A 14,117-nucleotide genomic window follows, 5' to 3' on the forward strand; every position below is an offset into this window, starting at 1 on the left:
AGCCCTGATTAAATATAAATCAATATTCTGTTACTGTAATGCCAATTACTCGCTTCAGATGTTTTCAGAAACATCTTGTAGTGTACTGTTTAGCTGTAAAATGAGAGCGTTTGCTCCGGCTGCAGGGCGGTGCTTGGTTTTGGCTTGACTGTTTTCAATATGGGGCCGGATCACAAACAGCTATTTTACAGCTAAACAGTATATATATCATATTTGCTCAAAGTTACTGACTGCGGCTTTAACTTCTGTCCGAAATCAAGGACCCACTGTTTCAAAAATCACTTTGAATTTTGATGGTAAATCTGCCACTGTTATCATTGTAAACTGAACATGCACTAGATTGGAAAGCTGCCAGGCGTAGCAACAGTATCTAAGGGGTGTGGGGTTTCAGGGTGGGTCGTTTGACACACCTGCGAGTGCACCGTACAGACAAAAGAAGTAGTTCAGGCTGGTTCGGGCTGCTTTTCTAACGAGTTTGCTGTGTGTCATCCTGAGCGTCAAGGTGGTGCCAGTGTGTGTGTTGCCCTTTAAGACCATTAATTGCAGTTGGCTATATACGGTCTCTGCTCTCTGATGGTGGAAGCAGTCCCCTATACAGTTAAAGCTGTTAGGTAAGCTACATACATTGAATTTGATGCCTGAAAGCTCCAATATTGCGAGGAGGTTTTGTGTCCATCACATCTCAGGTCGTGTGGAGATAACCGTTGAGCTGCTGACTGACTCCTGCTGCTCTCCAGTTATTTCCATCCTGTCTGTGATCTTTGTGCTCTGACATTAAAGCAGCAGGCAGCAACACTGGCGCTGTCTGAGCTTCATTACAGGCTCCATTTAACACTTCAGAGCAGCTGCACACCTGACCACCACGCACTCCACTGTTTATACTGTTCCTTTATCTCCACTCTGTCATGGACTATTGAATGTTTTCACCTTAACATGTTTCTTCATAACACAAACACTTTAATAGAATCATGAGCAGCATGTCAGAGCAGTTCAGTTACACTTCTGAGCTCCATGTTCGCTTTGTTCTCTTGTGTTCGTTCAGGAACAAACTGAGCTTCAGTGACTCTGCTTCATGCCTGCAGTGTATGCAGGACATTTCAAACTAAACTAAACTCATCTTTCTTCAGCACTTATTATCAGTGCCCACTTTAAAAACACTCCTACAAAGTTGTTTACTCAGCGTTCAAATTACACCGCGGCTTTCGATGGAAGGCACTGTATGGTGGTTTGCGTTACTTTTTTTTTATCAGACCAGACAGAGACTGCATCCCATGACAATTATGAACCCACAGCCTCAGATGTTGATCTACGGAAAACATGTCATAGTAACTTTTCCAACAGCTTACACAACACCTAATGCTCACTGCACAGTAAAGCATTACGGAGGTAACGTGGCAATGCAAATACACCATCATACAGTGTTTAATAGATACAAATTATTGGAAATTGTTATGCAAAAATAAACACGCACGTTGACAAGTGCTTTACTATTAGCCTATTATGTATTTCTGCAACTTTGGAGAAACCAGCAAGATTTTGAATAATCTCTATAAACAGATTTTGCATTCACATGATGTAGAATCTGTGGCTCCACAGGATAAGATGTTGGTAGCAGAAGTGTTCTGGTTTCCGTTTGTAGTTTGATTAGTATTGAGCATATTGACATTAGAGCAGGCTTTGGTTGAATGCAGGTAAACAGTCCGTGTGGAGAGCAAAAGAGGCTGAACGCATTGGCTGAAATGAAATCTGGGAACCCACCGGCTATTGTCTGACATTGATTAAGCTGTTTATTGGTTTCAAATTAGCTTGTAAACTGGGTTCTTGTGAAACAACACGGTCGTACACGTCGTCTCTCAACTACAACTCCATCTCAAGTTGCTAATCGGACTGTAAATCAAAATGAGAAGCACACGGAAAAGGAAGTCTTGGCCTGGATATCCGCTGGCTACAACGGAACCCCAGACTTATAGCCCCTTGACCCCTAGAGGCTTATCCATCGTCAGACCGATAGCCGATGGGTTCTGAGATTGTTTTTTGAAAGTATCCAACCAAAACAATCGCAGCCCCTCCCTTCAGGCCTCCCTCCAAAACACATGAACGCACACTGCTTGACTACGTACCGTATCCAGCTACCTCATGTCTCATTTACACCTCCTAGCATTATCATAATGAACGTAAACAACGAACATGGCTAGTGTTAGTACTCAGAGCTGTGAGTGTGCACAGACAGGCTGGCAGGTAGGTAGACAGACACGTAGCCCGTCCAATCACTTCATTCAGGCTGAATGTAATGATTGGACGGGTTTATCACAGTCCTGCAACAGCCACAGATACTGGATTGTTTTCTTTCTTTTGTCAGAGCATTTGATTTATTGATTGCTGTCGGGATGTAATGAATTTCAACAAATATAACAACATAAATTTGATATAATATTATATATAAATAATATAAATATACATATATATAATAATAATATAATATATTTCTACAGAAAAAAAAGTGGCACCAAAAATGCGCTCAAATGCGCAAAAAGGAGCTCATGTCTCTTTCAGGGGAGCCGAGCTCACCGTAGCCTCCCTGTGTTTTGAAACCTGTTTTTACTTATTTATAACTGGCCCCACTTAGAATTTTGTTTTGGGGGGCACTCTCAAGTATCTGATAGTTTTGATACTCAGTTGTACCCATAAAAAGGCAACCAATTTGGACATCCAGGTTCACTAAAATTAGTGAACCTTGTTGCAAGTTTGAACCAGTGCTGAAGTATGACGTACAATGATGCTCCTATAATAACGCTACTGCTCTCCAGACGTGTTTTCAGATGGATATCTTTGTGGGCTGAGTTAAATTAGCTCTGTACCTCAGGTCTGACGGGGTCCTCGATGCCGACCACGATAATGCAGGTGAGCTCGTTCAGGATCTCGTTCTCGTTTTCCCAGTTGGGCTCTCCGGCCTCGGCGGGGAAGTCCCTGTAAGCCACGCAGATGGTCCTCAGCCCTTCGCACGCCATCGGCTCAATCACCTTATGCACCATCTCGTCGCGGTCCTTCGGCTTGAAGACGTGCGCCTGACCCTGGGCGTCCAAGATACGGGAGCATCTGGAAAGATGAAAATAGGAAATACCATCCATTACTCCATCCACCCCGCCTCTTCCCTCAGACATTTTCAGTTGATCTGATCTCTTTTCTTACTTTCTCAGGACGATCTCTGATGCTCCTTTGCTGTACATGCGGTAACCTCCATCGGCATTCTTCAGCACCGTGCTCATGGACTTGCGGGAGGAGTTGAAGGTGTAAACCTTGTAGAGTTTCTCTTCGGGGACCTCTTCTCTGATTGGCTGGTAGTCCCTCTTCATCTCCAGCACCAGGCCCAGCAGAGCGCACTCGGTCTTGTTGCCTACGTGGCGGGGCAGGCCGCCTTCTTTCTCCGGAGGCTGAGGAGGGACAAAAGGTTTGGATGTGATGTGATGTTAAGAGGAACAGAGACATCTGATCGCCTGGGCTCAAAAACGTTCTACTCTTGCTTAATGAATTACAGAAAAAACGTCTCACCAGGATCTTGGTAGTGTATGCCGAGTTGATGGAGATGCTGTTGACCATGATTTCCAGAGTCTCTGGTTTGATGGCGTCGGGTTCGGGGATGGTTCTGTAGTGCGTGTCGCCGATGTACGCCTGCACCACTGTCATGCGGTTCATGGTCAGCGTGCCCGTCTTGTCTGAGCAGATGGCCGTGGCGTTGCCCATGGTCTCACAGGCGTCCAGGTGACGCACCAGGTTGTTGTCCTTCATCATTTTCTAAAATATGGAGAATGAGGTTACAGGCTCAGGTTTGACCGTTTTGAGAACTACATGACTTGATGGAATGTCTGAGTGTAGATATCAAATCCTAAGAGAACATGATTATGTGAGGAGTTCAAAATCCATTGATCTTACACTTCCCATAATCCTGCTTACCTTGACGGAGTAGGCCAGAGAGATGGTGACGGCGAGTGGCAGCCCCTCAGGAACGGCCACCACCAGCACCGTCACACCGATGATGAAGAACTTGACGAAGTACTGGATGTAGATGGGGGTGCACTCGGCCACCCAGGATCGACCCTGGATCCCGAAGGTGTCGATCACAAAGAAGAGGATGAGGATGATGACGGTCACAGCCGACATGATCAGACCTGGTTGGAACGAGCAGAGTTTAAACACAAGCACACATCCTGTTCATGTCAAGTCAGTTTTATATGTAGAGGCCACTGGTTTCCACAGCGTGAAATATAAATGACGACCTGTACTGTAGACTTCACATTAGAGCCATTAGCTTGTGTTTTTTGTCATGGTTTTTGTCTTGGTAACACCTTTAAAACGCCTGATGGTGCATTCAGGGACAATCCGATGTCCAATAACTACAATATGACAAAGTAAGTGAATAAGTAGAAATGTGATTTTGGTTGTTTTGGGTATTAAAAAGTTTGCGGATCAGCGTCCCTGTGGCCAAGCTGTCTAACATACCATGTAATCACAATGTTTTCTGTTGCATGTCATCCTCTTTGCTCTCTTTCCATGTTTTCTGTCTGGCTCGATCATCAATGATCAAATAATGGCAAAAAAAAAAAGTTTGCAAAAAGTTGCAGACTTTCATGTTTGTGGATGTATTAATTCTTTAATGTTTGACTTGACTGATTGCTGAATTCAACATTTGAATATATCGGGCTTGTAAAACACACTGAAATCACAGAGGAATTATGGTTAAACCACAGACAAAATAGTATTATTGGTTTATATTTTAGCAAGGCGGTGAGGTCTGGATGCAAAACAAGGGTAAACGTATGAATGAAGCCTCAGTATACATTTTAAAAAAAAATGTTTTTGCTTGTAAGTCAGACAACACCCTGAGTGTAAATCAGAAATAGGTGAGACCAGGTGAAACAGAGAAATCCACTGCTTATGTTTTTCTGCTTCACCTCTCCCATCAAAGTGTTTTTGCCCAAATTCTATTCCTGTAGTTTAGAACTGAAGCCTGTCCTGAAAGCCCCTCAGTGTATTAAGGTCAATTGAAATGACACAGAAAATACCTTCAATTCTGGGATGAATCATGTTCCCAATAAAACTGAGTGCATTCTGACCCTCAGCCTCTCAGTCCCTTCACTGCCTGATCACTCTGTGTGCTACTAAAGGATCAGTCCCACATGTCTGGAAATCCTCTTGTTCTTCGTTTGCCCCAGAGTCAGATGAGAAGATCTCGAATAGTTAAAGTTAGGCATTGACCTTGAAGGTTAGGATAGGTCGTCGGGTAGCAAGTCTCGCGAGAGTTTTTGCAAGTTTTCGCAATTTGCGGGATACCTTCGGCTTTTTACACAGAACACAGCAACAGCACCACTGCGTGGGCGGCTGTGATAATCACATCATCGGGGTAAACACATGGTCCTCAGAATAAAAGCAGATTAATGAAGGCGTGATCAATGACTTTGCAAGATCATGTTCTGCCCTCATTTTTAATTTCTTGTTGTTTACTGCTAATTATCAAATGTTAGCATGCTAAGACGCTAAACTATGATTGTGCACATGGTAAACATTATACCTGCTAAGCATCAGCATGTTAGCATTGTCATTGTGTGCATGTTGCTGATGTTAGCATGTCGCTCAAAGCACAGCTGTGCCTACGTATGTTCAGCCTCAAAGAGCTGCTGGAGTGGCTGTATACTTTATGTTTAGATAAGGTGGAAGGGGATGGTCCTGGCAGTATTTCAGGGTGTACTTACCCTTTACATCCATTGTTTTATAACTGTGTTTGAGTCCCCTTAATTATAATATGAGTATATAGCTGCTTTAATATTGTCCATTAAACCTATTTATTTAACCATTTATTTCCATTGCCCACTCCCCTCCACCCTCATATTAACCCTTTCCCCTTCAAAGCTTTAACGCTGCTTTAACCAACACCATCACTTATTTGAATGTACATTTAAGGGCTGTCAATCGATTAAAATATGTAATCACGATTAATCGCATAATTGTCCATAGTTAATCGGGATTAATCGCAAATTGATCACACATTTTAGCCATGACAGTTTTTCCTCGGCAAAATTTAGCGTAAGTTTGGAGCTTTATTGAACCTCCTTTGTAACAAGCTAGTATGACATGATTGGTACCGGTGGATTCCTTCGGTTTTCTAGTTTCATATGATGCCACTCTATCTATCTTCACTCTAGCTTTAAAACTGAGCTCGCTATAACCTAAAAATCGCAAGTTGTCTTAATGCGTTAAAGAAATTAGTGGCGTTAAAACGAATTTGCCACGTTAACTTTGACAGCCCTAATTTGAATGTACATGTATTTATTTATTGTTAAACACTGCAGTATCATGCACTGTTGTGATGTTTTGATAGACTTACATGCCAGTGGAAGAACAATCCACTCATCACATTTATTACTGCCACTTGGTCACTTTAAGATGCATAATTGTTGTGTATCGTTGTGTATTGTGTGCGTTGTCCTATATGCCAGTGCCAAAGACAAATTTCCATTTTATGCAAATCTATTGGACAATAAATTTACCTAAATCTGAAAGCATTTTGGTGAATAAATTGACCGGACTTCAAGTTGGAAGGTGGATTTTCTCTTTTGATGGAGCTAGGCTAGCAGTTTCCAGTGTCTGTGCTAAGTTAAACATGTCCTGTATGTTCAGAGATGAAACTGATATGATGTATGATGTGCGTGCTCCTCACCAGCCTTCCCGATCTGTACAGCCAGTCTGGTCAGTTTGCCCTGCAGCACCGATTTCTCCTTCTTGGTCACGTTGACCTTCTTCACTGGTTTGACCTCCTCTTTCTCCTCCTTCTCCTCCGACTCAGTGGCATCCTCGCTCTTCAGCGGCTGGATCTCCAGGGCGATGCCGTCCTGGGTTTTGGCTGGGAAGGGGAGGAGGGGTGATAAGGTAGTGGTTGGGGGGTAAAAGGAGGAGGAGGAGGAGGAGGAGGGTGGGACCGGGGTGCAGAGTAAAGAGAGATGATGAGGAGGAGGAGGTTTAGGAGAGGTCAGGAAAGGGTTTGTGATGAGGAAGAGGTGGAGATGAAGGGGGATGAGGAGGGAAAGGGTGATGAAAGATGGTGAAAGAGGCAGACGGTTGAATTTTTTAGAATGAAGATGGAAGAGGGGAAAGATTTCAGCGTGGTCAGGATGGGGAGCAGAGGATGAGGGGAGGAAGGCAGGACGGGTTGACAAAAGGTGAATGAATTAAATCAATAAATAATAAATAATAAATAATAAATAATAAATTACAAAACAAAAAGGAGGAGGGTTCAGGAGTGGTTTGGGGATGAAGGGTAGAGAGGCAGAGAAAACGTTACAGATTCAGTCGGATGGGAAAGCAGAAAACGACCGAATGAGTTTTTGTCAGAGATCAGAAAAGAGACCTCTGACTGTTTATCAACTTTAACATCTTTATTAACACGGTGAACCTTTGGCTGAATGCAAAGAGTCACATTTCATCAATTTATGATCACAGAACATTCATGAAAAAGGTCCAGGTAGCTTTCAGAGAGACGAGCTGGGAGCAGCAGTTCATAATGAAGAGCAGCAGACAGAACAGAGAACAGCAGATACAACAGAGAGGATTTAACCGGAGGCCGTCAATCACACACACACACGCTGTGTTTGTTTCACATCAGAGTTTGGAAACGAGGCTGAGTTATGAAGTCTGCTTTCACGTCCTGCTCGCCAGCTTTGCTCCTCATTTGCATAAACAAACTGCATATTTGCATTTCACTTCATCAGCTGGGATCCTGTTTGGACTGTAGTACTGTAACGTGGAGCTGTTTGATCTGTTTGATCTCTGCTCAAGAGCTTACACTGAATTCAGCTGCACTCGCTCCATCCACTGCTATTTGTCATATTTCCATACCAAAGAAATGTGAACTAGTGATGAACGTAAACAGAACAGATCTACACTGATCTGACACGCTGAGTTTTGATGTGCTGTTTGTCCTCGTGAACAACTGAGCTGACAACGCTGACTGAACCTGGGATGATTTATTAACATGAAATGTTCTGATCCATCAGCTTACTGTACTGTCCTGTATGAAACCTTGTTGGAGAGTCACTGCTGGGAACAATGTCAACATCACTCCTGGAACCAACAATACCAACAGATCATGGACATAAAGCAGGTTTAGATTCCTGGATGACCAATAAGCAGTTTTTAAATAACAAGAGGAAACTTCAGGTGTTCACTGCAAAACTCTGCCCAGGTTATCTCAAATCTAACCAGGGGATTTTAATGGAATTTAAAATGAAATTAAAAAGTGATGAACCTGTTCCTATTGTACCTACTGAGGTGTCAAGTAATAAAGCCTGTTGGGTCATCGACTTTTGAGATCAGATGCATTACTTTTTTTTCCCTTTCTGCTGGAGAAACTTTCACTGGAAGCAGCCAAAAAAGCAAAATAAGTAATAATTATTAATAATAATAATCTGGACTGTTTGGTAGTGGAAACCATACGGTCTTCTTTTGTGCCGTTTCTTCAGTGAGTTTTCAATGGTAAATTGAAGTTAAAATGTATTAAAACAAATTCACTGATTGGACCTCATGCAAGAACAAATAGAATCAGACAATATAATAGGGATGCACTATTAATACAAATTTTATCGAAATCGCAATATGGCCTACTGCAATTTTCAAATTGCAGTATTTGTTAAAATCACAGTATTTGTTAAAGGTGAAATGTTGTCAAAATACCGTTTTAAATTAAATATTGTGGTGCTGCAGAGATGTCCTGGCCTACACATCGTATTCTACAGACTTAAGAAAACATCTTTGTTTGGTACAGATTCACACCATATTCATCATATTATTTTGTTTTTCAGTGAAAATGAGAATAATGATGTAAAGATGATCATTCCCTCTAATATTGCAAATCATATCGCTATTGCAATACCAGTCAAAATAATCATAATTAGATATTTTTTTCAAAATCGTGAGCCCTACAAGAGTGTTGCCTTCAGGGATTTAGATGATTCATGTACCGACTGTCTACCTTTCTCCACAGGGGAGAAACACACAGTAGCATTTAGTCTATGAGAAAAACATGATGTGAGGCACCACTGCTGGGAGTATTACAGGGGTTTAGATGCACTGAGGCTGGTGGCATGGCTGGGGCGGCACAAAAAAACAGTACATTATAAATTAGTTGTGGGAAGAAGGATTATTTGAATAACTGTGGAAGAAGCTTATTGTGCTGTATTGTTCATAGTGTGAAGGTGGGAACGCAGTGAGGCTTACTGGGGTTTTATGGCATTAGACTCTTCATGATATTTCTTATGTGTAGATGTATTTTCCGGGTTAGTGAGTATGTTTTTGTTCTTCTGTTAATGTCTTTAGGGGTTGTGGCTAAGGTGCTACTGTCGACTTGGAAGGCTGGAGACTCATTATGTGTGTCTTTTGATATTGTCTTCCTACAGTGGTATTTTATTTAATCAACTTTCTTTAATGATAGAACTCCTCAGTTTCATCAACATAAATAAAGTGATGATGTCTTGACAAATTCACCAAGTGAATGCAGATACATAATATGATCTCTTTTTTTTTTAGCGACTTATAATTTACTATAATACTGTTAGAGCCGAAATATAGTTTTTGTTATTGTGGTTGGCTGTGAAAAGGTTGTTTTTGAAAGGCTAAACGCCAACAAATATGGTTTGAAGCAGAATATTTCATTAGATTTTGCTAAGTAGCAACAAAAATATATATTATTGAATAGCTTTATATACAGACTTTTGTATAAATTATACAGTAAGTGTTTTATCATGATTTTAGTTATACATGAGAAATCTAATTTTGACAACCTCAGAGCAGACAAATCCTGGCGCACCCCCTCGGATCTTTGACGCCACCCTAAGGGGGGCCCGAACCCCAGGTTGGGAACCACTGCCTTATTTTATTGACTTGTGTTTCTTCTTTATCTTGTGTTAATGCCTTCTTATGTAAAGCTTTTTGAATTGTTGCTGTTGTTGAAAGATGCTATACAAATAGATTTGCATAACCTTACCTGTACAATCTAATCCAATCCTATACAACTGTTCTGCCATAAAGTTTAGTTAATAAATTAAAATAATAAAGTCCTAGTTAAAGTTGGTGTTGGACTGGAATACATCATATTGAGAGGTGTTTTTATTCTTTTTGTCCTTCCTATTTACAGTATATACACAAGGGGGGCAGAATATTAGAAATACCTCTCAGTATAATGTACTCTGGTACAACACCATCACTAACTATGGCCATCATGCAAAACATATCATTTGATTAAAACTTCTATGACAGAAAAAATTAACATTATAGGCATCATAAAAGTAAAGTTTATGGCAGAACAGATGTATTGGATTGCATTAAATTGTACAAGTGTACTTAATAAAGTGACCACTGAGTGTATGTCATTGTTTTTAATGAGACGGATGTAATAAAGTTAATGCATAACTGACTCGCCATTTATGAAGTAACTCCCAGTAGTGTGGTGTGACAATCATTGTAGTGATTTCCACAAGATTGCATAACAACTGTTAAATCTGTGTTTTTATCTGATGATTTCTGACTTGAAGCTCAGAAGTGTGAAATTTATCTTTTTTTACTCTTGGGTGACATTTTTGTAAACAAAACTTGTCTACAAATGCAGCAGAGCAGATCTCCTTATAAAGCTATTTAGGGGCACCGATTCAGCTAATGACCAAATCTCAGGAAGGTACACCTCCTCGTGAACAGGTGGTATCCATCAAGTTAAAACCAAGGATTTACAACAAGGGATGTTTGTACACTCGTTCGAACACTCGTACAAGCAAACCTGATGGAAGAAGAGAGATTTAGGATAAGAATACAGAGATGTTCTTGCATGGGGCTCAATGTCTCTAAAATGAAATGTGCTCAAATGACCCAACATTTCCTCCCAGCTCACTGTTCATGTTTTGTAGAAAACATCCACAGTGAGTTTGGAGAACTAGAGAGTGTATCTTTAATGTGATTGTTTGGACACTTCTATCCCAAAACTCCTTCACTGTCATTGTCACTGGCTCACTCTGAAGTTCCCCTTTTTGCTAAAAGGGAAGTCATTTCATAACAGCATGACCTTAACATGACATTTAGACACTATGTATGTGGAGATGAGTCGGTGTCAAACCAGGAAGCTGTGGAGCTTTATGCACATGGTCCACTCTGAAGACAAGCCACAACATAGAACTAACTGACACAGCTTCACACGAACAGGACTCAGACCCACTGACCAACCACAGAACTGTAAACAGGCGCAGCATTGAACCATGGGAGAGAGCGCACGGCGGGCAGAGGGGGAGGGGGTGTCTGACAATAAAAAAAAGAAAGCAAGTCAACAAACAGAAGACGAACTCAAAGGATCACCCCGGAAAAACGGAAAACGACAGCGATGCAGAACCACGACAGAGATAGACAAGAGGAGGTAGAGGAGGCTGCAGAGCTGTGGAGGCTGCAGGAGACTTCAGCAAGACAGAGAGATAACAGAGAAGAGGGAGAGAGTCAAACAGTGATTACAAGACAACATGAAGTCCTGAGCAACACCCTGCAAGGAGGCAACAGTGAGAGAAATGAGAGGAATCAAAGGCGAAAAAGAAAAGAAACTGAGGATACACAAACAGAACAGACGACAGCCCACAGCCCACTAATACTGCAAGGGTGCAACTCCCACACACACCGACAGCCAACATCAGGGCACTGTTTGGATCAGTTGGGGTTTCTCAACAGAAAGTCACATTCATCAGAATATAATAAATGTGTGGAAATGTGTGATGGGAAAACATTTTAAATACTCCGCTAATTCTCAAAAACAATGAGGCTTTCATTTTTTTGCTGTGGGCAAAACTCAACACCTCCTACACAGATGTTTCACATTAAAAGCCTTCCAGCAGCTCAAAGGACAAATTCCTGGAAGGCTTTTAATGTGAAACATCTGCAGGAAGTTTCATTGATGCTAATTTAACAGTAATCGAAAACAACAACAACAAGGCAAGTAGAGGTGACTAAGTGAAAGAAAACAGTATTGGTGTTAAAAGGAGAAAGTGTGAACAGCAGACATGACTGTTGTTGTACTGATGGAATTCATTTTAAGGAGCTTCCCTGTTTTCTGATCTACTTTAATTTGTTGATACAAACACTTCAGTACAACAGTCATTTCACCACTCTGCTGCTCTTATTATTTTTAACACTAATACTGTTTTCATTCTGTTATTTTTTCCAGTTGCTTCTATTTTTCAGTTTTTTTTCTATCGCTGTTGTGTTACTTCCTGCACAGATGTTTCCCTTGAAGAGCTTTTCACCAACTCAAAAGGCATAATTTCCCCTACAGCTTCAACGGTTAGCTGATTAATAAACATATCTATAGACTATAATTACCACCTCGCGGTTGTATGCCTTTGCCAACCAGAAAAGTCACAGTTTACATTCATGTCTGTCCAAAATATCATCAATTCGTTAGACATTTGTGTGAAAATGTCCTAACTAGCATATGAATTCTTGAGATATTGCCCAAAACGTGTTTTGTGAGGTCAATGTGACCTTGACCTTTGACCACCAAAATCGAATCAGTTCATCCTTGAGTCCTAGTGGACAATTGTGCCAAATTTGAAGATATTCGCTCAAGGCATTCCTGAGATATCGCATTCATGAGAATGGACAACCCGAAAACATAATGCCTCCGGCGGCGCGGAGGCATGAAAATGAACTGGCAAACTATTTTGATGACTGATTAATTGTTTAAGTTATTTCAGGATTGTTCCAGCATTTCATTTGTGAGGATTTGTTGGTTTACGTGATAGTCAAGAGAAAATCGTTGGGTTTTAGATTGTTGAACAAACAAGCAATTTTGAGATGTCAATTTGGGCTTTAGGAAAGTGTGATGGGCGGATTAATCGTCAATGAAAATAATCCTTAGGGGTAGCCCTAATACTCCTAATATTCCTCTTTCCTGTAGGCTTTTATAGTTAAACATCTGCAAGAAGTGACAGTAGCTTAACAGTGATCGAAAAAACAGCAAAGTAGAAGCGTTTGATGGTATTAGAACCAACTGTGAGTGTTTAGTTTAAAGCTGCATTCATAGGTTTTTTGGCCAATAGGGGGCAGAAGAACTCTACCATAAACTGACAGATACACAATCCTGAAACATTATAAAGTACAAACAGCCGCCTACTTCTACATCCAGCAGACACAAAGAAACATCATCATCCCATTGGAGTTGTCAGAAAAACAGTTGCTGGTGGAAACGTTGATGAGAACGCTGAAACAAAAAACGTACAGTAAATGTGCTTCGAAACCAAAACTAGGAGCTAAAAGCTAAAAGAGGCAAATCAATTGACCCTTGGCTAGGTCACACCACTCAAACCCAAATGCTCCTTAGACTCATGCAATCGTTTCAGATTTTCTTCTTTTTAGGGCTAGTATAGTGGATTTGGAGTTACTCATGGTTAAACGTTGTGCCTGGGGTACGTGTAATAGAGAGCTACAGGATTGAGTCCTAAAACCCGGAAATGAGTTAGCATTTTAGCACTTGCGGTTCCCTCGTCTGGAAGTCAATGGGTTTTTTGAATGGGTTTTTAGTTAGATGTCTGAAATAAGGTCTGTGGTTAACACAAGCTGAAGAGATTTTAACGTTTTGTTCTACGATATAAAATATATCAATAAATACCCCATTCGTGAATTTTGAACCCTTTATGTTGTCTTAAAAAAGGCGGTTGCTAACAAGTGGCTAAATGAGACTACTAAACGTCATCACGCACTCGTCCACCTTTACAGCCTCGTTGTGTATACTCACGCGACCGTGGTGGTGTAGTTGGTTTATTTACGTTAGCTTTTTACCTCTGGCTAGGGTGACCATATTTTCAAACCCTCAAACCGGGACCCTTCAGTGTTACGCACGTGCACATTCATGCAAGCACCACAGGCATTTTCATCAGGATGGCTAACTTTTGATGGCTAACATTTGAGAACGGGGTGGGATCAGAGAGAAGGCATTATTATAGGTGGGTGCAATAGTGACAATCATGACTTATCACATTCACTATTTTCTCCCCCCTTTAATCACAGGGCTATCCCCGTCATGACGCACTGTAACAGTTTGGGAG

At 41.2% G+C, this 14,117-nt stretch overlaps 1 protein-coding gene across 7 annotated transcripts in view; it reads right to left on the reverse strand.

The window, feature by feature from the left end:
• The window catches only part of LOC119494790 (plasma membrane calcium-transporting ATPase 1-like), a 116,716-nt gene that overhangs the window by 25,194 nt on the left and 77,405 nt on the right, over positions 1-14,117 (reverse strand). For all 7 annotated transcript variants that reach the window (XM_037780981.1, XM_037780962.1, XM_037780928.1 and 4 more), the window contains 5 exons: positions 6,713-6,895; positions 3,952-4,166; positions 3,550-3,792; positions 3,190-3,431; positions 2,859-3,096 (listed from right to left, as the gene is read on the reverse strand). In XM_037780981.1, coding sequence (XP_037636909.1) covers positions 2,859-3,096; positions 3,190-3,431; positions 3,550-3,792; positions 3,952-4,166; positions 6,713-6,895 — 1,121 coding nt within the window. The remainder of the gene's footprint in view (positions 1-2,858; positions 3,097-3,189; positions 3,432-3,549; positions 3,793-3,951; positions 4,167-6,712; positions 6,896-14,117) is intronic.

Source organism: Sebastes umbrosus, chromosome 1 (genome assembly GCF_015220745.1).
Source record: "Sebastes umbrosus isolate fSebUmb1 chromosome 1, fSebUmb1.pri, whole genome shotgun sequence".
NCBI lineage: Eukaryota > Metazoa > Chordata > Actinopteri > Perciformes > Sebastidae > Sebastes > Sebastes umbrosus.